Genomic DNA, 26,024 nt, shown 5'->3' with positions numbered 1-26,024 from the left:
TGCAAAGTTTGTGTTATATTGTGATATTATTATTATTACTTTGTCAGACAAGCATTTGAGTGCTGCAATTCAGAACCAGTTGTCAATGCTTCAGTTTTGTTGCCAATTATAACTGAAACAAGGTAAATATTTTGCTGATCAAGCAGGACTTGCAATAAACTGGAAGAACTAATTCTGATTCTCTATATGTACATTATTCACCACTTGTTTTCATATTCCAACTGAATCAGCTTTCTGAACAACCAATGAAGATCCGGGTTAGAATAGGTCTTCAGTAACCCATGTTTGTTGTAAGAGGCGACTAACGGGATCGGGTTAGAATTGGTCTTCAGTAACCCACGTTTGTTGTAAGAGGCAACTCCTGTGAAGATCCGGGGTAGAATAGGTCTTCATCAACCCATGCTTGCCACAAAAGGTGAGTATGCTTGTCGTAAGAGGCGACTGATGGGATCGGGTGATCGAGCTCGCCGACTTGGTTGACACATGTCATCGGTTCCCAATTGCGCAGATCGATGCTCATGCTGTTGATCACTGGATTGTCTGGTCCAGACTGGATTATTTACAGACCTCCGCCATATAGCTGGAATATTGCTGAGTGCGGCGTAAAACTAAACTCACTCACACACTGCAAGAGGCGACTAACTTTGTAAACATACTTGAATCCTTGTGAGAACCTCAAAAGTGGATTCAAGAGGTTGAGAGTGTTGTGCCATTGTTTCAGATCTACTTCCATCGACATTTGAGGTTAGGTGATAAGAAGGCATGTTACTTGATGGTTGACCACATCAGGAGACTGAAATTATGGCTGAAATTACGTCATTTCACCACTTTGAGGATTGTTGTGGTGTAAACTGTACCACTCAAAGCAAGTCTGAGAATACAACAATTGGAAGGCTAGGTGTCACAATACCCACTAGAAAACATCAGGTGTCTATTGAAATATACAATGTATAAAGGTCATTCATTTGTTGCCTGCTCTACAAGATATAGGCAACTTTGAGATTAGTGTGTATACAAGTGGTCTGAATAGTAAAATACTCACTCACCCCATGTTAAAATGTGCTAGGCATTTCAAATTAAAGTGAGACTGGTCCTCTTAGTGTGTATACAAGTGTTTTACACTGCATATTCTAAGTAAAAGGATATGTTTTAAAAAATACTTTGATTTTGCATGGGGGTGGGGGTGGGTTGTGTTACATCTCAAGGAGATATTCACTTGACTGATTTGGTTGTTCAGCAAGGTAACAGTTTCAAGAAAGCAAGAGTGAGATCAGGGTAATTTGAGACCGTCCAAGACCTCTACTTGCCCCGAGTTGAAGGGATTATGTGCATCGAGACATTAGTAATACCAAGAGGACTGGTTATATTTTGCTGTTGCCACATATCTGACCCATTTCCTCATGTGTTGCAATATGATTTGTAGATTAATCATTGATCATGTGTGGTTCTTTACTTATTTGACATGGGAATCCACACGTAACACAGGCTTCTCTTGTATATAATACCAATGTTGTGCTGGCAGCTTCACATCTATTTAACTGCCACTAACATTTATACGTACTGACCAGATCTACTGAACCTAACTTCTCATGATGGTCACAATAACAGATGCATGTAATTTTTAATTTTCTTGTCCAATAATGGGTTACGAGTATGTGTGCATTGCTTTACATATGTGGGATATCATATGCAATCCATCCATGAAATTAACCACAAACACCTGTTTGGTTGATTTATTTTATTTCTCAGGCAAGCCTGGCAGATGATCTTGTTGCATTTAGTTGCAATACAAGAAAACGTAACAAGTATCGCAGTCTTTCCATCAAGGACCTAAGTAGTCCTGCGCAGAATGGCTCAGTGCTGTTGCCTCAATATGCAACATAATCTCAGCCATTGAGCAGACAGTTTCATGGTTATTACATATAAATTAGTATCTAAAGGTTTCAGATTGCCAAAATCAAAGAATAATAACAGAAAGGGAGTAGTTTCAATAAATAGTTTCTTTTAAGGCTAAAAAAACCCCAGTCTTGGTTCTCAGGCACTACTATACATTTCATTTTTGCTTCTAATTTGAAAAAACCCAACTTGTAAATATTCTGTGTCGAACAGATGGCCTCAGCAGTGACATGCTGCAGTATTAAAATAACACAATATAATACACAGTTACCCCTTTATTTTTACATTGCTACAATGCATACTTAGTGTTACATTCATGGTGGTAGGGAGAGTTTGTGTGCTTGTTTTGCCATTTGCAAACTTGGTCAATGTGAATGAAATTGCTGACAAAGCACAGCTTAACATGATGGGGTATCATGATTTATAGTTGCCTTTATTTTCTGTATTTATTTGCATTGTTTATGTGGAGAAATGACATTTACTGTGTAATTATCTTGTTATAAATGCCTGAATTCTTTCTAATGCAATGATAGGAGCACATTCACAGAATATATGGCTCCTGCTTGAAGAATTACTAAGGAGGCCTCAAACTGCTCAAATTTGACAAAAGACAACTGATTTGTCAGTATTTTCCCATCAACAACTGAAATAATGTACGGAGATACCTTCCCGGGTTGGTTGGTTTGATATCCGTTTAATTAGTAACATACTAGTTTGGACATAGCACCACCACCTCACCCCCCACCCCACCCCAAAAACCCAACAAATTAGCCTGCCTGGACCATCTTTTCCAAAAGTCATTGCCTGAGAACCAATCTTTTTTTTTCTCCTTTTTTTTTTTGGTGAGCCATAACATTGTTGCTTCCTCCAAGACCAGTATTAGGCAGGCTTATTTGGACGTTATGGAGGGTTCATGAGCATAGTGAACTTGTTTCTTGGATATTAAATCATAAGCAGGCACAATGTAACAACAGCATCACAAAGCCAGCACTTTGTCTACAGGAACACAGTCCGTCGGTAGTCAAGTGAGCATGTGATTAGCAATCTATCAATGCTGATATGTGATCCTCTACATGATGATAAATAGCTGCAATCAGTGTTACAAATCTTTCATTGTTCCATCATAAATTGCTTAACAATATGCTGTTTACACAGATGATACTCATGATTGTAATGTGTTATTACAGGTATGGCATACATTAGTTAATGTCACATTATACATTATGCACAGTTGTCTCAGCATTGCAGCGAACTATGGTTAATCTGTACACAACAATGATGGTAAAAGTCTGGCCCAAACTTATGCATGAAACCAAACATGAAATTAGTGCTTCCTTCGTCAGCTCACCAACTCCACAAATTCAAAAAACTTCATGATAAAAACGCCACCTGAAAATTGCCCATTTTAGCCTTATAAGGCAGGGTAAATGATAAAAAAATTGGAGAAGAAAAAACAAAACACAAGGAAAAGTATCTAAAGCCTTTCACAGGCAAGAAAACATCTTTTACACATTTAACAACTGGGAAGTTTTTTAAATATTTTTTTGGTTTTGTTGAACCTTTTTTTCATAAAATTGTGTCACATTCAAAAGCAACAGCCAAACAAGGATTTCATTTCTGTCTACTACATCAGGATTTGGGTCTCTCACTTGGACAGCTGACACACACATACATTCAAACATACATACATACATGCACACATACAATAAGGGGAGCCATTGGCCTCCGTAGAGGAATCAAAGACATAGGATAGGCATTTTTGAGGCACAAAAATGTAGAAATGAAAGACACTTTGACAGTTAGTGACTATTTTTTATAACTTATATTTTTTTTTGTTCATCTGCATAAGACAGCAAAACTGACATCGACTTTAGCTTCAAACTCAAACAGTTGGTGTCCATGGCTGTCTTGGCTGAGAAAAGCCTTTTGTGTTATCTGGGCCTTTGGGTGCTCTGATGATCATCATGCGTTGCCCAACCTCATCTGACATACTTTTCAGCCGACTGATAAGGCGTTCTGGGCGCTGATGGTCTCTGGGGAAAAGAACAGACATTCATGATGGAATGACTAGTGGACCTAGTAGAACCATTTCAATCAGGCACTTCGTCTTCATACACCGTTTGAGTAACTAATTCTGTCAATAAACATCAACTTTTCAACCCTTCTTTGCTTGATATAAATCAGAATCCCCTGCAAAGAACCCATACTAAACTTGGATGATCATAGCATCAGTGATAAAGGTCACATGACACTTTTAGCATTATTCCATGGATACTGCAGAAAGGAATAATGCCCCCAAACTAGCTTCACACATTCCCCCAACCCACTCCCCCCCCAACAGGTATCAAACCCAGGTCTGGAGTGACAAACAATAGCTTTACCCAATACCCTACCAATCTGAATGACTTCTTTAAATGGCAACATTATATGTCAGCATGGTCTATAATGGTAAAGGAAAACAGTTCTCTTGTATGTTATATCCCTGTAAAAGATTCTGACTTTGTTACCCATAAAAGGTGGTAATCATGTGTACTTTTCATATAATTAGCAAATGTTTAAATAAGCTTACGTGATTTTCCTGAGACTGCAGGCTGAGTATTTTCCGTTTCTTTGGTTTTGAACGACGACAAACTCCACTTCATTCCCTGGTTGAATTTCAGCTCCATCATGGACTTCTGTCATATGGAAGAACAGCTTCTTGCCTTCTTCTACCTCATACTGGATAAACCCGAACTGTAAACAGACGCTATAATTAATAACCTTTTCGACATTGTCAAAGGACATTGATCTTGGTAAGTACATGTAAACAAAAGCAACCCGCTAAACTGACATTTAAAGGCTCCAGAAATCATTACATACCTGAAGGTCATTAAAAGTACCAATATTCGATGACATTCAGTTTTACCAAGCTAGCAACTAACCCAGCTCTTGATCAGACTTTGACCTTGATAGATGCACAAAAAGAAGGCAAGAAAAAGAGTCCTTAAGAGATTAACTTCCAAGCTCTGTCCAAACCCTTCAATTACAGAAACCACAGATTGATGCAGTCACATTCTGACAAACTCTCAAAGCATGAGGCTGCTAGAAGAAATACATTTGACTGACAAATCTCTCCATTCTATATGAAAACACATGAAAATTGCAGGTTCATGATCTGCAATTCTGTATGAATTCAACTGTCCTAACAACCAAGATGTAATTTTCTGACTAAAATTGATATTTTATACTTATCCTGACTCATGCTAATTATGCTTGTCTCCTTCCTCTTGCGAATGATAGTGGAACACTTGAAATCCCTTGAAGTTCCCTTTAAGAAAGCGGACGTAAAATCACTCACCCAGGAGTAGCGTCCCTTTCCTCCCTTTGGCGCCCAAATGGTCACATGATAGGCCATATTTGTCACTCTCTCCGTATGTAAGCCCGACACCCGGATTTACAGGGAAATCTCGAGTGCCATAAGAGGGGAGGTTGGGAGGGGCTAACCTCATGAGCTAACCTCATGAGTCAGGATAAGTATAAAATATCAATTTTAGTCAGAAAACTTACATATTTTCGTTTCCTTATCCTGACTCATGCTAATTATGCTTGCAGAATCCGCTTCCAGCCGGAAACGGTGGTGGGTCAAGTGGCCCAAACAATGCGTTCTGGATTCCCTGGTTGCAGATTTCCTAACCAAACGATTCGACGAAAAAACTGTAAAATACCCTTGATTCAAATCGTTAACGGCGGCGACAGGACTGGGACACCGGATCTCGACAAACCGCTCAATTGATATGGGCCAGGCGTGTTCGCGAGTCTAGAGCATGTATTTCTGACATCCTTGCAGCTGTTGCTAGAAAGATATCAATTTGCGATCAGGAACAGGGCTCTGACTTCATGTGGATTGGAGGCTTTCTGAGTTAGTAGTTCAAAGGATGTCCGCTCTAGAGGCCCAGTGGCCAGGCATCACTGGTGAGATGTTGATAAAACTATATTGAGATCCCAGGCAGGAGCCTTAAATTTCTTTTGTTGGTCTTCCAACTTAAATTTCTTTTGTTGGTCTTCCAACTTGAGCAGGTAGTAGTGCCAGAATCTCTGGTACTTTGGTCAGCTTGATACCCATTTTCATGGTGATAACTGTACTGAGGAAAGCTAAGTACGTTGAGAGTGTTGAACCTTTTAAGAGTCTCGTCTGTCGTAGATGACATAAGTATTCCGCCACTTGAGGATGTGTTACTTTCACCGCTGTAAAGACTTTCCTCTTTGCATATTGTTCAAATCTCTGCCACTTGTCGTCGTACAAGTTGCGAGTTGTTCTGCGTAGAGCTAGTGTTACTGCTTTCGCTGCTCTTGCGGAGTACCCTCTAGTCTTCAGGCAAGCTTTAATACGCTCCATGCGTGTAGCTGGAACAGTGTCGGGTTCTTTGTGTGTGGATGGATGAGTAGGTTCAACCACTCTGGTAGTTTCAGGGTTGGACTTCCGAGTTCTTGTATGAGGACGGGAAACCATACCCTCGCTGGCCAGTAGGGCGCGACCAAAATCAGTTGCAACATAGTCATCTGCTTGATTTTCTGTAGTACTTGTGGTAGTAGTGCAGGAGGCGGAAACACGTAAGCGTAGTCCTTCCCATGATATGCTTAGAACATCTGTTGCCCATGCCTGAGGATCTGGAATCGGTGAGACGAATGTTGGTAGCTGTTTGTTGAACTTTGTTGCAAACAGGTCTATTAGTGGGGATCCTAAAGTCTGTCTGATGAACTGGAATGCTTCTGGATGCAACATCCATTCCGTCGAGGATGGTTGTAGTGGACGAGATAGGGCGTCTGATATGACATTCTTTGCTCCTGGAATGTGGCATGCCTTCATGTAGATGTTCAGGTCGTCGACTATGCTGAACAGGAGAAAGCTGAGTTGTAGCAGACTTGTTGATCTTGTTGACCCTTGTTTGTTGATGTAAAACGCCACTGTGGAGTTGTCCGTGTGTACCAGAGTGTGTGCAGCTGGACAGTTGTAAAGCGATTAATAATAATAAGTGTTCTTTTTAGAATGATCGCTGGACCAATGTTGTAAAAGATTCCACGCGTTGATTACTGCTTTCATCTTCAACAGATTGATGTGTGATTTCTGATCTCCAACTGACTCATTTCTCGACCACTTCCCTGCTGCCACTTCGTTGTTGAAGTGCGCACCCCATCCTTGTAGGGAGGCATCCACGTAGATATGAGTGTTGCAAACCGGCTCTGACAAAAAGGTCCCTCCGCAAACGAGTCCACCATAGGAGATATGGTTTCAAACTGTCGGTAGTATTAACGGATCTAGGCTGTCTAGGTGGGCGTTCACTAATAAGAGACGTCATCTAAGGCTTGCTGCACTCGTGAAGAGTTGATGCTGCTGCTATCTCTGGTACCCGATGTCTGCATTGATAGTAGGTCTTCTGTCAATGTCTGCGCTGATACCAGTGTCGATGTCGATGTAGCTGTAGACTGTAGGCTTCGTCTTCTTACTGACGATGGTGACTTCAGGTATGAGGATGGGTGGATCATCATAAACATCTGCTTCTTCCAGAGGAACAATCTCGGCTGAGAAAGACCTCGTCTTCTGAGTAGAGCTGATCTTTGATTTCGCTGAAGTCTTCATGGTAGTAGCCTTCTTCATCTGCGATGAGGTCAGCTCAGTAGACGATGATCTCTTATGGCCTCCGGCGTTCACCCCTGGTACATCGACCTGCTCCTGAGAACAATCAGCAATTCACTAGAATTATGAATATCTGCAGCAATGGTTAACACACGGTTATCAGTGCAATCACTTGATTAAGACATTACTTGTGAATACCTACGTACCCAGTCCTTAGCATGTCTATGGATGGAAAAAAGGTAATTATTAAATTCAACCGAATTTAATTTTACACAATACTTACAGCGAGAGCTGAAAGAACATGAAACAGTGCAATTAGGACATAATAAAAGAGGGTCAGCCGCAGACACTCGGTACCTACAACAAATACAAGTTTTCATCAATTGTAAACATGAAGAAAACACATGTCAAACAACGAAAAATTTAGAACAAATTTCAAACCGTAATGTAGAATATAATCTTAAAAACCGTATACAGCAATAATTTTTATGTAAGGTCCGAAAATAAAAAAGGATATGTGCCGTATAGGGACCCAGGTGCTCTCACAACCGTCCTCAAGGGCAAAGAAGGAGAGAGTGACAAATATGGCTGATCATGTGACCATTTGAGGAAAGGGACGCTACTCCTGGGTGAGTGATTTTATGTCCGGTTTTTTAAAGGGAACTTCAAGGGATTTTAAGTGTTCCACTATCATTCGCAAGAGGAAGGAGACAAGCATAATTAGCATGAGTCAGGATAAGGAAAAATTGAAAGTATCTGGGGCCCATGGCCAATATTATTAGGTGTTCCAAACTGAGCGGTTTGCCTACATGGCCAATTCATGAAACATTCATTTACATGAACCTGATTTTCTAACAGGCAATTCTATTAAAAATACCACTGAAACAGGTTTTACTGTACCTGTCCCTTGACTGAATCCACCCTGGCTCGAACATACTTCCGCAGTGCTGCTATGTTGACAGCTCTGTGAGATCCAGAGGACTTCACCACAGCAACATTGAACTTAACAATGTCCCCTTTCTGCAGGAAATCTCGCTTGTCTGCAAGACTTGTGATTCCGTATGGATAGGTGACCATACTGGGGTCGTCCTCTTCCCTCACCTGCACCAGACCACAGTACTCATCCTGTTCAGGGTTGACGATCCTCATTGGACGGATAATCTTTCCCTGCAGGATACCCTGATCTCGCAGCATTTCCTGTAAACAGCAGTGAGGGACTGACTGAGTACTGGTATGTATTATCGCTTATAGAAATACTCCAGCAATATCATGGTTGGGACAAAATATTGTACCCATCCGGTGAATTGAACCCAGATCTTCAGTGTGAAGACTGAATGCTTTAAACACTAGGCTACCCCACTACCCCTCTGTCAACATAAACCATGAAGTGATCAGTTCACCTTTGATCAGTTGGTGAATTGCGCATTATAACCGCTGAACAAGATTCTTACTTTATAGTGGTATGCTGAGGTTGAACATGGATATAACATCAAACATAATTAATTGCAACAACTGTTACTCTGATATACCTCTGGTGCAACAGTTCCTTTTGGCAACTTGCGGATATTTTCGGCACTTAATTTGCTGCTTTTTCGGGCAAGGATATACTCCACTTCATCTCCTAGCTCCAGGTCACTGGCATCCTTGTCGAACGAACTGCAAGGTAACAATGTGTGAATCTCCAGTAACACTGACATTTCAAATACAACAAGTGTTTGCCACTGATGTGGCAATGTCCCCCGCCGCTAAAGAATGGAATATCTATATTTACTACTTTTTATTTTTGGGTCACATACAAGATGCCTGATATGACTGGTGTCTGCATAATCACCCAATGTAGGCTGTCAACATACTTGAAAACATTGGGTGCAATGTTTTAAGAGATATCGCCTTAAAAAAGCGGTCAAAGTATCGTGGTGACCTTGAAGATAAGGTCAAGGTCACCCAAATAAACTGGTGTCTGTGTAATACCCCAATGTAAACTGTCACCAAATTTGATGACATTGGGTACAACAGTCGATGAGATGCTGTGTTAAGAAGAGTTTATAAAGTGTTCAAAGTGTCGTGGTGACCTTGAAAATAAGGTCAAGGTCACCTAAATACAGTGGTGTCTGCGTAATCCCCCAATGTAGGCTGTCACCAAATTTGAAGACACTGGGTACAACAGTTCATGAGATATCGCGTTAACAAGAGTTTGAAAAGTGGTCAAAGTGTCGTGGTGACCTTGAAAATAAGGTCAAGGTCACCCAATTCGACTGGTGTCTGCATAATCCCCCAATGTAGGCTGTCACCAAATTTGAAGACATTGGGTGAAAAAGTTCATGAGATATCGCGTTAACAAGAGTTTGAAAAGTGGTCAAAGTGTCGTGGTGACCTTGAAAATAAGGTCAAGGTCACCCAATTCGACTGGTGTCTGCATAATCCCCCAATGTAGGCTGTCACCAAATTTGAAGACATTGGGTGCAAACAGTTCATGAGATATCGCGTTAACAAGAATCGGGAGGTACGGACGGACGCCGCTGAATACATAGTCCCCCGTTCCGGCAGGGGACAACAAAAACTGATACGTACAGCTTATCAGTTTACAGTAAAGTGCACTCAAGCTATATATGCCTTTACAAATTTATCAACATGGTAACTTTCCATTTGATTCACAATTCACAAGACACTCATGTTTCATGCTTGAATGTTACTAAATTCAAATTGAACCGAATGATGTCAGTCTGTATCACTCAAGGTTGAACCGGACAATCATGTGATCAGCATAAGCATTGATCAATAGAAATGTGATATGATAACATGCATCAATCGAGTCGGAGAGCTTGTAAACCCCAATCACATAAGGTCCGTCTTATCACAAGCATGGGTTTTTGAGGTGAGGTGAAATTGGGTTTAACGCCGTGCTTGAGAATATTTCGCTCATGATGACGTGCATGCGTGTGTATGTGTATGTGCGGCTGCTTTACTAGCCCAGACTTAAGCTGGTTTTATAGTGCTAGCTCACTGAGATACCATGCCGCAGTGAAGCATGAATACCCCACTCTGACACATTATACTGACTCCGAGCTGACCAGTCCTTATTGTACCCATTAATGCCGAGCACCAGGCAGGGACCAACAAGTACCATATTTTAACGTCTTTTGGTATGATGCGGTTGAGGATCAAACCCGCGACCTTCCATTCTCCGGACGAACTCTCTAACCACTACACCACGGAGGCGGTCCATGGGGTTTTGAAGAGTAGGACAAAAAAGAATTACCTATAGTGGAAGAAGACTTCCTTGTCATGTTCTGCATTCTCTATGAAGCCATAATTATCTTTCAGTGTTGCAATAAAGCCCTGACAGCGACCAGTGATGTTCCTCAAAACCACTCGAACATTCACAGCTTGGCGCTTGTTATTGGACTTTTGTTCCCCTATCGAAATTCAACCTGAAAAATAAAATACACAAGAAACTTAGACACACATTTCAACAACTTATATACAGATACTAAAATCATCCCGTCAAATATATTGAACATTATAATCTGAACATGCATCTACAAACTGCAAATGTTAAATGCTGTGGGGTTATTATCCACATGGAATAGTGTTGAAAATTGTCAGAAGGGCAAATGGCTTCCAATACTATGCCAAACATTTGGAAACACCAACCATGTTATAAACGAGTATCCTTGCAACTGAGTAAATACTATGATGATTAAATTCACAAATGGTTCAGACGCCATTAATCCAAATATTCAATCTTCAGTATCCATAAGCCATGCTTTCACAAGTGATTTTCATGCCTCAATATATATAATGGTTACAGTTAAGTACAAATGTGCAACAGTCACATATCATAACATTTGTACCTAGCTGGAACCATTATACATAGCAAGTACAACAGTGACAAATCGTAATTGGTTCGTCAAAGCTGTATGTTACCCTTAACACTGATTATGTTTAAGGGATTGAATTGATGATATTCTTGCAGTTCTTGTCCAGGAAATTAAATAGAACAACAGTTTAATCACAACACTTTGACCTGTCTATCCAAACTTGATATTTTTTTCCAGAATACTGACACATTTCAATCACATTAATCATTACATGCAGTTAATCAATATTGACCTACCTTGTCACCATAGCGGGGAGCCTGTTTCATCTCCACAAGGTCTTTGGTAAAATACGTAATAGATTGGATGGTGCCTTCATAGTCAAAGACAACGTTACCACCCTCTTGTTCTTTATTCTTGGCTGGAACAGAAATACAAATATTACAGTTGCTATTGTGTCTTGTACTAGACACACTTATTACAGTCCTTAAATATAGCTGTCATTTTCAAAATGGGATAAAAGTTCTGGATGGACATACAACACACTGTAACTGTGATTATGAAAGTAAATTTTAAGCATCCAGGGCCTACTGTTTTTTAAGAAGAGCTGAATAACAAAATAAGGGTAAGTTAACATACAGACAGAAGTGAAGACAATGAATACCTTGTGTTTTGTGAGTTGCAGGCTCTCTGTCTACTGTTCCAATATATTTTTCATTATGAATGGTCAGGAAAGACACAGAACCTTTAGGAAGATGCTTGATACGAATGGCAATCTGACGATTGGAGGCAGAGGGATCCTGAAATTCAAAACATTAATATGCTATTAACTCATGACGTGACTTCAAATTCAGGAATACATATTCCCAAGGCTGTACCGACTTTAAAACAGATATTGTGCCTCTGGCTACTTTGATAACAAGACTCATCAAAGACGACAGATCCCCCCTGACACCACATATTTGAAAAGAAAAATTATCTGTCCAACTTGATTTTTTAAAGACTAAGTCCACATCGTTTCCATGGACACCATGAATAATATAAACGCCAAAAATCTGTAAATAGCAAAAGGCACCACTTCAAGATCTCTTTGATATATCTGCCAAGTCTTGTAGAAAGATATAGAACGGTTTTCGAGATGTGCTCCAGAAACGAAGTCCACCCCTCGCTTCTGAGAAGTCCAAAAAGTTTCCATGGAAACCAAGAAAAATAAAAATGACAAAAACCTGTAAATAGCAAAAGGCACCACTTTAGGTTCTGTACCTACCAATTTTAAAAAAAAATATTGAACGGTTTTCGAGTTATGCTCCGGAAACAAAATGATTACGGACGGATGGACGGACAGATGGATGGATGAGGCATAAACTATATCCCCCAGCATCACATGCCGGGGGGATAAAAATCAATGCCAGATACCACTATTTTTTAACTCATTTCAGATCATGACCTGTTACATAAGCATATAAAATTTGAGTCAACAAATGTCAGGGATAAAAATACATAGTAAATTCATGTTTCTGCAGATCATTATGGAAATAACTAAGAAAATAAAGAGTTGTACTTGTTAAATATGAAAAAAATGCAACACACTGCTGTGAGTATTCAGTATGGAGTTACCTGAGCTACAGTAAACTCAAGATCATCCTGTACATTGACTGCAGACGTTGGATCAAGAAGTTCACTGAAGTGGAAGAACATTCTTGCATCGCGGTCAGCACACTGGATAAATCCATAGCCTTCTTTCAAGCTCACAACTAAACCCTGAAGATAGAAAAAGGGAACAATAGTACATTTCTCTTGGACCATGGAGCAGAAATATGATAACACTGGAGAGAACAAAATGAAAGATTATTGATCTTACTCAAAGGTAGAGATGAGTACAGGTTTGATTGGAATACAGTTAACACCAAGATAGCAGAATGGATGAGAATGGATAATATTTTCTAGGAATTGTTCAATTTAATTTGTACCACCTCAATTGATTAAATTCAATTGATGCTTCAGAAAGCAGTCAGTAACTACTTTTGTACTGCCAAAGCTGTTGTCATCCAGATACAGGCTGAACAAGACCACTGACTTTTGGTACAATTTGAAACTATCATCGGTGGTCTCCCTTGGCGACTATCCCATTCAATTCTGACATGTTTATGAGTATTTTGATGGGTATAATGTACTGGGTTCCTCCGCCGCCACCGATTTATGTGTTTTGTTTAATTGACAATGTGTGTTTAAATGACAAATTAATGGGTAAACTTCAATAAAAAGTTGTCTTCCACCCACCGTTTCTCGGACTTCCCCAACTTTATCAAATGTTTCTTCTACAAGCTGTATGTTGGTTGCCCTCTGGAGTTTATCTCGACGATCAGTTGCAATATTGAACTCCACAATGTCACCTTGATGAAGAGTATAATCACCTTTCTGGTCTTTATCACCAAATGGAATATCCATTGTACTGAAAGAAAATAGGAAAGTTGAATCAAAATCGATTATAACACCAATCTAACCTGACACTGTTGCTGATCCAAGTCAGTATGTTTTGTGACAGTCAACATACTGAGACATTTTACAGTCATATCCAAGAAATTTAGATAAACCTGTAGAGGTTTCCAATTCTTTGAAGAGAATCGTCCTTGGGGTACATACATGCATTTTCTGCGGCTGAAAATGTCATGTGACAGTTGTATCAATGTTCTAATAAAATATTGTACAATAAATAAAAAGCCTTTTTTATCTATTATACGGCCCCCCACCTCCCTTCCACGCATGCGTGGTCAACCAGGTAAGTACCCAGGCCCGTAACCCAAAGACCGGAGGCTTGGGAGGAGGAAATTCTGTCACAATACAAATAAATAACGATCACGTAAACGAAAAGTTACTTACGCCATAACACTCACCTGTCACTTGTCCCGAAGCTTCTGCGAGAGGCATTATGGGAGGTGACCCAACAGGGAGGAAACGTACTGAGGACTGACCTCAACATGTTAAGCAATAAAACACATCACATAGTGTGTAATTAAAACCCCGCCCACTTAGTGATATCTCTAGAGAGCACTGTAAGGGGGAAACCACAACTCACAACCGAATAACTCATCAGAGAAATTGAAAGTTGTCGTAGAATTCAACAGCAGTTATTTCAATTAACACAACAATTGATCTCAGCGTCAGAAACCAAATAACCAAGACTCACTCGGTCAGGGTGGCAGGACACTGTCCACTGGAGAGAACAGATCGGCCAAAGCGCGCTCGATCACGGGAATGTGTATCAAGCTGATAGTGCCATATTAAAGTGCTAGGCCGGCTCCAAATACAAGTCACACAAGCGACACAAGCCAGCGAGAAAGTGTCTGGCAGGAATTGACTATGCTGGCAGGAGTTCCAGCCTTCCCACCACCATAACAGCAGAACAGCTGGGTACCTGTCGGATCCCTTGTGTTCGTTTGATATAGACCTTGAGGGTCTTACGGACATCCAACGGGTGAGTGCTCGTTGCAAAGGTCCCCGATGTAGAAGGCTGGATAAGAGTGGGAAGTTCGATAGGAGCTGTCACATGGAAAGCGTGATCGATCTTCGGATGGTAACTATCTGGGAGGTGAGTACTGATGTGATCTGGATGGAACACAGTCAGTGAAGTGGGTTTGTACACCTGAGAGCAGGTTGAAGCCGATCCACGCCAGCTAAGAAGCGCTGCATAAGAGGGTGCTGCCCCAGAAGAGCACCATCGACAGGGATGTGAAAGTTGGAAATAGCGGTGGAGTAGCCATGAATGGTCGAAGCCGCCAAACCTTCTTCCAAACGAGACTGCAGAAACTCCAAAACTCGGACTAAATCCGCAGAAAAGGGATCTGCAATGCCCCTATCTGAACACCAGCGCGCATAGTAAAACCACCTATCCTCGTAGTCACTGAACGTTTGTTGAATCCAGCCTCGAAGCCTGAATTGTGTCTGCAACTGCTGCAGGAATTCCCCGTGCCTCGAGGCTCGACCTGACAGAGGCCAAGCCACCCACTGAATCCGTGAATTGGGGTGTGGCGCGCCGTTCTGAGTGAGAATGTCCGGTTGAAAGGGTAATAGAACAGGAGGCTGAGCCAGAAACCTGAGAATTACCGGAAACCAGCCCTGTGACGGCCAAAGTGGTGCCAGAAGACCAAGTAGCCGAGCTGGCTGGGTGGACAGCTGGGAGAGGACCCGGGGAATGAGAGGTAGTGGCGGAAACGCCCACAGTACCTTGCCCGTCCAATCCAGCAGGAAGGTGTCCTCTGGTCCGGTATTCGAGAGCAAAACATGGGTATCTGATTCATCCCACCGGACACAAACAGATCCACCTGGAATGATCCGTACAACTGGGAGATAACTCCGATTTATCTGCCGATTGAGCATCCACTTGTGCGGGGCCAGGATCTGGTGAGAGAGCACATCTGCTCGCACGTTCTCTAGCCCTGGGAGATAGACAGGAATCACCTGACAGTCGCACTGTACGGAATGGCCGTGCTGTTGTCTAACTGAAGACGAACAACCTGGCCCTGAACATGCTCCCGGAAGCGCTCGAAAACCAACCGCACACCTCTCAGTTCCGACACATTGATGTGAAGACGGACTTCTGCTGCATCCAGACACCGACAGGCTGCCCAGAATCTCTTAAAGGATGGAACCTCTATCATTCAACCCCTTGCGGTTGAGAATGGGACGGAATCCGTCGTCTTTCTTCGTTACGAGGAAGTACGTGGAATAGAACCCCCGCCTGTTCCTCTCCCGGTGGTATGCGCTCTATTGCGGACTTGTCCAGCAAAGCCTGAACTTCGTCTCGCAGTATACCTGCCTTGATCGGACATGACAGCACCGGAGTGCGCCTTATGCCGGTGAACTCTGGCGGGCCTCTTCCACAGCGGTAAATGGCCGACACGTACGGTGTGAGTAGCCTTCTCCCACACCGGAAGGAATAGAGGGAGCAGCCTCCCACTGGGATATGTGGTAAGGGAGCGTGAGTAGTCCCCTGCAGATGGACTGGCTGGGACGTATCCGGTGGAGCAGCCAGCAAGTCTAACGGGGGGTCGGGGCAGACCCCCACAACTGCAAAAAGGCTCCTGGGAGCTAGACGAAGAGGTCTGCTCCTTACTCTTACCTTTGGCGGGGGGCGGCTCCTCCTCCTTCCCCTGCCAAGTGGCCGAAGCCATCCTGCAGACTCGGGCGTAGGCTGCGCCTTGGAGGAAGTGCCCGCACGGGGGCAAGAAACCCGCGGTTATTCTAGCAAGGCCTTCGAGTCCTTGAAAGAAGTATTGGCAGCAGCAGCAGCCTCCCGTATAACCGTGCGCCCCCGAAAACAGTGTCACACCCAGCCATAATGAAAGGGCCAGCAAGGTTTGCTGGGTTGTCGCCGAGTAACATGAGGTCGACAACCACAGCTTGCGCATCCCAATAACTGCTCACATCACCGTCCACGCAGCAGACCGTAATGAGTCCCTGGTCAGGTGGGCCTGCACGTCGGTGAGCTGACAAAGTAAGACAACATGAGGTGATACGTAACTCGTGCCTCCCTCCGCCTCCAACGCCGACCTCTGAATTGAGGAGAGATACGCCCCATGGACCACCACCCTGATCTGCTGCACAGCATTTCGATAACCCTCCTTGTAGGTTCGGTAAGCTTGCCAAACTGAGCAAAAGGTGGAACTAAACGCCCTTGTTTGGCAGCTGGAGCTGAACTTGAGGAAGCCGAGCCTCCCCCGAGGGCGACCGAAGTGAAAACACATGCATCCACCTGGAACCTGGAAGAGGGACTCATCACCCAGCTGGTAACGCTTCACGAGTTCGGGTAAGTCAATCGGAGCCGAGAACCAGCGAGCAACGGATCCACTACATCCTGGATCAGTGACGGAAGAACGCGGAGAGCTGCGTCTGTGAAGGCTGCCGAGTAGCAAACGCCTCACCTGGCAGGCCGAACTCAGATGAATCCTGACGGCATGTCGGCACCACAGATTGGGGCAACATCTGCGCTATGCACTGATGTACCTCACGCAAAGTTGACAAGAAGCGGAAAGCGCCCTCGTGCTCCTCAACCTCTCCCACATCCATCGACTCGGCTCCCGAACCCGAGCCAGAATCCGGATCCTCCCGAAGAGAGGAACCCCGACCCGGCAGAAAGCTGAGTTGCAGACTACAAGAGAACGGAAGACCCTGAGACACCATCTGCCCCGGACACAGACAGCATGCCAGGACCCCGGTCCCGAGACGTAGGAGATAGCAGAGGCAGAACTGGCTCCTCCACTCTCATGGGGAACCAGAACACTGGGAATCCTCAACGGTCCCTGCACAAGCACCGAGAGAGACTGGGTGCGAGCCCTCCCTCTCCGGGGTGGCCGAAGCTCCCGGACCCGAAGCCAGCGGCAAAGGATCAACAGGTACCTCAAGGCCGACGGATCTAGCCGAGCTCGGCGCTTCGACCCCCGAACTCTCCGTCACCCGACTAGAGCGAGCGAGAAACTCCTGCCGGAGTCCTCCAACTGACTCATTGGCGAGAGACTTCACTGAGTCCATATGTTGCTGAAACATCTGTTTATTAATGACATATCAAAAGGTTGAGATTCTTTAGAACCTGAAGATTTGGGTTTGCTGGGCTTCCTAGCCTTTTTAGACTTAGACGGGGGACTTTCGTCAGCCGGGTCCCCTTCCCACCTCCCTCAATTCCTTAAAGAAAAGGAAATCGGCAGGTCGCCTCTTTTGCGTTCTGGGGGAAAAGCCAAGGCAGAGCTCGCACACGTTTGGGTTGTGCCCAGTTTTATCTAGGCAGCATAAACACTTGTCGTGTTTGTCCTGTGGTGGCAATTTTTGCTTACAGGTAATGCACGCCGTAAACGCCTGAAAGCAAACACGCAACGCATGTAGCTAATGGCCAAATACAACAGAAACAGGAATAACATGTATAAAACATTGAAAATATGTGAATACGACAACGCGAGATGAGATAATAGTATATAAAGCAATATTTCAACCACGTGGCACGCTAAACATCCCGCCATGGAATAGTAACATGTCCGTAAACGACGGGAAAGCGAGCGTAAAAGTTGATTACAAAGTCATATAAATGAGAAATAACTAACTGCAAAGTCAAAAGAGTGTTCTAAAGAACGAATAAAGACCATACATACAGTAGTTGAAGACTCAGACATCATAGAATTGTCAGCACAGTCAAGGCACGTGTGAACACGATGCGTGACAGCAGAAGGAATGATGATGCGGGCCTGGGTACTTAACTGGTTGGCCATGCATGCGTGGCAGGGAGGTAACCCTACGTAATATTTTATTAAAACATTGATACAACTGTCACATGACATTTTCAGCCGCAGAAAATGCATATTTGGACCCCAAGGACGATTTCTATGAAAAAGAATAATTTCCAACTAATGTATGTGTGAGGAAGTGTTTGTAGCTTAACGCTGCAGTAGGCAATACTCCAGCTATATGACGGTGATCTTCAAGAAATTTTAGTCTCTGCCAGACAATCCAGTGACTGATACTGTGTGCAGTGATTGATGTCGTCAGAGTAAGATGACATGCATTCAAACAGATCACTCCAATCCAATCCATAAAGTCTGACCATCCAATCCATTGCAACCTCTGGTAAGTGTTTGCGTTATCTCAGATTCATATCTAACGTCTAAAGTATCTCAAGTAGATTACGTACTTCACGCAACCAAAATCACAACATATACAACAACAAGTGTTTGCCACTGATATGGCAATGTCCCCCGCCGCTAAAGAATGGAATATCTTTATTTACTACTTTTTATTTTTTGGGTCACATACAAGATGCCTGAAATGACTGGTGTCTGCATAATCACCCAATGTAGGCTGTCAACATAATTGAAAACATTGGGTGCAATGTTTTATGAGATATCGCCTTAAAAAAGCCGTCAAAGTATCGTGGTAACCTTGAAGATAAGGTCAAGGTCACCCAAATAAACTGGTGTCTGTGTAATACCCAAATGTAAACTGTCACCAAATTTGAAGACATTGGTACAACAGTACATGAGATATCGCATTAACAAGAGTTAAAAGTGTTCAAAGTGTCGTGGTGACCTTGAAAATAAGGTCAAGGTCACCTAAATAAACTGGTGTCTGTGAAATCCCCCAATGTATGCTGTCACCAAATTTGAAGACATTGGGTACAACAGTCCATGAAACACCGCGTTAACAAGAGTTAAAGCATGCAAAGTGTCATTGTGACCTTGAAGGTCAAGGTCACCAAAATAAACTGGTGTCTGCGTAATCCCCCAATGTAGGCTGTCACCAAATTTGACGACACTGGGTACAACAGTGCATGAGATATCACGTTAACAGTTTAAAAAGTGGTCAGTGTCGTGGTGACCTTGAAAATAAGGTCAAGGTCACCCAAATCGACTGGTGTCTGCGTAATCCCCCAATGTAGGCTGTCACCAAATTTGACCACATTGGGTACAACATTTCATGAGATATCGCGTTAACAAGAGTTTGAAAGGTGAGGTGAAATTGGGTTTTACGTCATGCTTGAGAATATTTCGCTCATATGACGACGTGCATGCATGTGTGTATGTGTGGCTGCTTGTACTAGCCCAGACTTAAGCTGGTTTTATAGTGCTAGCCCACTGAGATACCATGCCGCATTGAAGCATGAATACCCCACTCAGACACATTATACTGACTCCGAGCCGACCAGTCCTTGCTGTACCCATTAATGCCGAGCACCAGGCAGGGACCAACAAGTACCATATTTGAACGTCTTTTTGGTATGACGCGGTCGGGGATCGAACCCGCGACCTTCCGCTCTCCCAAGAGTTTGAAAAGTGGTCAAAGTATCGTGGTGACCTTAAAAGGTCAAGGTCACCCAAATTGACTGGTGTCTGCATAATCTCACAATGTAGGCTGTCACCAAATTTGAAGACATTGGGTACAACAGTTAACAAGAATCGGGACGTACGGAAGGACGCCGCTGAATACATAGTCCCCCGTTCTGCGTTGCGGCGGGGGACAAAAACTCAAGGGCCACCACTACAGAGCAGAGAGTTTTCTCCAATATACAGACCCCATGCTAAATTTCCAAAACAAAGACAATTACAACAGATCAACAAGTACATTGAAAACATACCCTTTAGGTGTTTCATATATAATTCTCCCACCAAGAGGGTCACTCTGTCGACGATTGTTGCCATTCTTTAAGGTTTTTAGCACTTTTCCTTTTATCATATCCAGACCAATATCCTCAAATATCACAGTTCCTTCTGGTAAGCGAGATATATCTACAGCAACTTCTTTGCCCTGCAAGGAAATGTCACATTCATCATAAACACAATCTGGATTAACACAACATAAATGGTTTCAGTGCTTATGCACATATGAAAAGTAACAACATACAACATCACAAACACTTGAATAGAATGACACCAAACTTTCAGCAATATTCCAGCAATATCACAGTGGGGAACACCAGAAATGGGCTTCACACATTGTACCCATGTGGGGAATCGAACCTGGGTCTTCGGCATGACGAGCAAATGCTTTAACCATTAGGCTACCATACCGCACCCACTAAACATGAGTGAGTGAGTTTAGTTTTACGCCAGACTTTGCAATATTCCAGCTATATGGCGGCGGTCTGTAATAATCGAGTCTGGACCAGACAATCCAGTGATCAACGGCATGAGCAATTGGGAACCGATGGCATGTGTCAACCAAGTCAGCGAGCCTGACCACCCGATCCTGTTAGCCGCCTCTTACGACAAGCATAGTCGCCTTTTGTGGCAAGCATGGGTTACTGAAGACCTATTCTACCCTGGATCTTCACGGGTCACTAAACATGAACAATACCATAAACAGATGATGCTTTTGAACTGAATATGTCAAAAACTGAGCAAGTGGTATTTGAAATAACAGACAGCAATATTCCAGGTATATCACATCAGTATGTGCACAATCAGGTCTTAACAAGACAAAAGAAAGGTTGATATCATGAGCAAATAACCAATGCTTTTGAGGGACCATGAGAGGCAATCAACCAGGACGCCCAGTCTGATCCCTGGATTGTCCTCAATGACCTCATGTGACAAGCAATAGTGTGCAAAAATGTGTCTAGCCAGGACAATATGAGGGTCCAATAAACACTTGAAAGTTGAATTTTTATGTTATGGTTGGGAGTCAAGATCAAAGGAGCCACCCATCATCTAACACACAACAGATGGTGACAAGACATATTTAGTATTTCACATGCATGGAGGACATAGACCTAGTTCTTATGATCTTTGCTTATCACTTACATTTCTATTCTGAACACTAAATTCCACGTCATCCCCGAGTATTAGCTCATTGATGTTGTCCTTGAATTCACTGTAGTGAAAGAATATCTCCCTCACTACATCGGCTCTCTCAATAAAGCCAAACGTCTCTTTCATGGAACACACCACTCCCTGGAACCTCTGCTGGCTCGGTGGCTGCAGCATCTCAATCTGCCTTGCACGTATGTTACCATTCCTGCAGCACGGAATAAAGAAAGCACATTTTGTAACACGGAATAGTCTGAGTGAGTGAGAGAGTTTAGTTTTACGCCGCCTTTAGCAATATTCTAGCAATATCATGGCGGGGGACACCAGAAATGGGCTTCACACATTGTGCCCATGTGGGGAATCGAACCCGGATGTTTAGCGTGACGAGCGAACGCTTTCACCACTAGGCTACCCCACTGCCCCCGGAATAGTCTGTGGGTTCTATAAACATAAGTGTGGTTTTAATATGTTCAGCTGTGTAAGATTGTTCAGCAAATAATACAGCAGCATCATGTCAAGGAACACCAGTAAAAGCTTCAAACCACGTTTCTATGTAGGGAATCAAACTAATTTCATCTCCATGACAAATTTATGCTTTAACCACTGGGCTACACCACCTTATAATATCAAGAAGAGAAAGGCTTTTTAACTTTACTACCTAATACGTTTTTTCTGCACCAGAAAGAATAATTCGAAAGTTATAGGTATATTTGAGGGTGTTACCTTTTATCTGTGGCTATGTGAAACATGACCTGGTCACCCGGTTTGAGTTTCACACTACTGTCAGACAAATCCTCCAGACCATAGGGAAGGAAGAAGCATTCCCCATTATGTTCATAAGTGACTCGACCAAGTCCATCCTGACTGTTAACAACTGTTCCCTGTACAAGGATATACCACATATATAGCATGTGTCTAAGATTGTCTTTGTTCAAGTACACTTCACAAATCATCCATTGTATCTGTAGCATGTTCTTTGAAAAGCTCTTAACTTCAAATTCTGCTTGTCATTAAACATTGTTATCATTGTTACTGATACATATGACCTTACCTAATTTGACATTTTTGAAGGGCAGTCATTTTCTATAACTGCAACACAGTGGCAAGTTTTGTAACCAAAGTGCTGGGATAACTGACCAATCCAAATTTTGCAAGACCAGCATCTGGTTCCGAAATAGTAACTGCCATGTATACATTTGCCAAAATGCAAAAAGTGACATCTTTAGACATAATTTATCTTACATTTTTTGCATGCGATGGTTTAGCCACCTGAACTATGCTGCCAACAAAGCGCTCATCACTGAGAATCTCTGTGGTAACCATGCTGTTGTCAACCTTGACCACAGTCACAGCGATAGGTTTCCCTGTCCTCCTGTCATAAGACATTTGGAATTCCACTGCATCTGCAACACAACAGAAAACAAATATTGAAGTTATCTTGTCAGATGGTCAGGTTTCCAGAACAGCTGAATCAGCACTATCATAATCTCACTGATAAATTACAATTAATTAGGTTCTCAAGTTTTACATAGAAAATGTAGGTACCTCCTATTTTCATGGTGTCTATATCACCACTATATTCACTGAAGTGGAAAAAGAGCCTGGCTTCTCTATCACAGCACTGAATAAATCCATAGGAATGCTGGAACAAACAATGCATATGTTCAGGTATTATTACACACACTTCACAGGTTACATCTCTCCCACATTAATGCTAAAATCATCACTTAATTACTAACAAGTTTGGATGTTTTAGTGCAACATTGCTTGTTACTTTATATTTCTAAACATTAGAATCTGCATAATCAACAACTGACAATGTTGCATAATATTTACTCTAGTATGTACAAAACAGAGACTTCCTGTACAATCACTATCAAAGTCAAACACTCAACTTCCAAGCAACATATAGCAATATACTACAGTGCTGTCTTTTTGTCAATACACAGAAATGTACACATATCATATGCCATCAGTTTATGTATCATTGTATATGCATGATAAGTCTATTAATAACAATATTTTTTATTGTGTTTCAATTCGTTACTAAATTTGTAATTGTGTTAGCAGGATATATTCTAACCTGTCTACAGCTGGTTTCTCACCTGAAGTTTGTCAATTATCCCTGTTTCCCTAAGACCATTGTTGCCTGATGTTGGAATATTATTGTACGATGAAACTATGTTGGGACCCTGATGGAAAGACATGATGGCGGGATCTTGGGCTGGCGGCTGGAATTTCTAATAGTCATGAGAAACAGAAAACAGTGGTAGCAAACTGACATGCAAAACAAAAGAAGAAACATCAGCACAAATAAGAACCATAATGACAGCTTACTCCTGGAGAGTGAGTTGGGTCAACGCCACTTTGAACAGTATTCCAGTTATATCAAGGCGTGTCAGCTCAATGTGAGAGTCCTCCTTGGCAATGGTGAAGGTTTACACATTTGACAATATTCAAGCAATATTATAGCAGGAGACCTGAAAAGGGCTTAATACATTTATACCCAAGGCAGGAATCAAAGCCAGGCCATCAGTATAAACACATTCACCACTTGACTAATGCAACTGCCAAACTGCTGTAGAAGAATAAATATAACGATCTTCTGAACATGCTTATATGAGACCTATACATGATCTTGATATTAAAATGGATTTGAATCATGCAATCAATCACCTTGAACAGTACCACCCATGATTAGCATCAAGTCAAAGATGAAGTACATTCCCCGTGGTGAAACCCACACATACGGGTATGGCACTGACAAACCAAGGTATAATCAGGGCAAAGATTCAAGACAACTAACATAGCATTGCCACAGCTGTATCATCTTTTACACTTGTCAGAGTTGATGTCATTTACATTTTAGATATGGGTATGTTGAACTATGTGTACCTTCCACTGAGGACTATTCATCTTTCTGACAGACATTGGACGAAGAAGTTTGTTCGAAGATTCTTGTGTTAATGCTCTGTATCACTTGTTGTCCTGCTGTTGTCCCTCTATAGTACCTCAGATGTGCAGTGTGTGCTAGTTTTTGACGGATTGGGCACCTGGTTCGTTAGCTTAGGTATCAAAAGGTTTTCCGTAGTTTTCGTTATCTTGGTTAAACTCAACGTTTTATCTTCCCCTTTTTCCAAAAGGAGTGCTGGAAAAACAATATAAGAAGTATTTATTTTACAAATGCATATTTACAAAGGTCGAGTATGTACATCAACATGAAAATGTATGTCTTGGGCCATGAAAGTTGAACCTAATCCACATCATCATGGTACAAACACACAAAACCATCAACAACATTTTTATTTTTGTTATCACCTGTTCTCTGCAAAATCAGCACTTACAACTACATGGGTCAATGGCCATATCCTCTTCCCATAAATCACCATGTGAACATGTATGAAATATATTATTTTAATATTTTGGCTCAGTGAAGTTAAAATAATACCAACACTACAGCTCATTTGAGTGAGTCTGGTTGGCAAATTCTAATAAAACAGCGATTAATACTGCGGGGTTTTATCTAGCAAATTACAGGAGACAAAAATGCCTCTGACAACAAAAATCTCAAGCATACTGATTACTGGCCCATTTCCCAGTAAATCTAACCCAGGTCCATGTCATCATTGAAATTAAAGGGACCATGACCACACAACAAGGGTAAAACTCAAGGAACCTAATTCAGCAACATTTAACTGGGTATGAACATGATCAAGTGTGTGCAAACAAAGTGTTCTCCTAGCTGCTTCAGATCTACAAAGGTTAGGAGGTCATTACACTATCTACTAATGATTTTGACATGAGCTGGAGAATGGGTTGTTGCACAGATGTTCCAGCTTCCTCCTGATGTTTTGTACACGAGTAGTATGGAAATTAACATTGTGAAAAAAGCAAAATAGCGACTATTGTTTCAACGGAATTAATTACGCTCACCCACATTGTACGCCACCATTTTAAACCAAGCAAAGTGGCGAAAGAAAATTTGCTGAGTTTGGCATTTGTCCAAATATCTTGCGCAAAAGAATGGCCTTCAACACAGCTGGTATTTGAACGACACAGTTCGATAAATAAAAGTAAGAAAAGACATTCCACGAGCATATCAGTTACAAAAGATACTCTTTAGTCTATTTTCACCAACTAAAAGCTCTCAAAACAATCATATATAAGACATTCTGGAATTTTTTGCGCACCCCAATTCAGCACATCACTGCATCATTGCCGCCATCTTAGGATACCAGTACCCTCTGACCTTACAAAGGATATAGATGGAACAAATGACAAAGAAAGTAAGATATTGATTATATTACGTTAGTACTCGTTAATAGCCATTGCAAATTCGGGAATTTTAGCATATCTAAGATATCCACGATATATACGCGTAAGTGCTAGAGATTGGAGAGTACATCACGA

General features: G+C 42.2%; 1 protein-coding gene across 1 annotated transcript; it reads right to left on the bottom strand.

The window, feature by feature from the left end:
• Positions 1-1,723: 1,723 nt before the first annotated feature.
• LOC124290595 (cold shock domain-containing protein E1-like) lies at positions 1,724-25,879 on the bottom strand. The gene is given in 17 exon segments (XM_046727354.1): positions 1,724-3,929; positions 4,466-4,629; positions 8,411-8,707; positions 9,040-9,166; positions 10,770-10,941; positions 11,624-11,749; positions 11,993-12,128; positions 12,946-13,089; positions 13,609-13,780; positions 20,444-20,613; positions 21,609-21,822; positions 22,338-22,495; positions 22,857-23,017; positions 23,160-23,256; positions 23,720-23,854; positions 24,510-24,762; positions 25,805-25,879. Coding segments are annotated over 16 exon segments (2,460 nt in total). The 5' UTR covers positions 24,546-24,762; positions 25,805-25,879; the 3' UTR covers positions 1,724-3,778.
• Positions 25,880-26,024: the final 145 nt, after the last annotated feature.

The sequence above is a fragment of the Haliotis rubra genome, unplaced genomic scaffold, assembly GCF_003918875.1.
Source record: "Haliotis rubra isolate DU_JTF1 unplaced genomic scaffold, ASM391887v1 Scf47, whole genome shotgun sequence".
In the NCBI taxonomy this organism is placed as follows: Eukaryota; Metazoa; Mollusca; class Gastropoda; order Lepetellida; family Haliotidae; genus Haliotis; species Haliotis rubra.
Note: the sequence above shows the minus strand (reverse complement) of the source record. Positions and strands in the feature narration are given on the sequence as shown.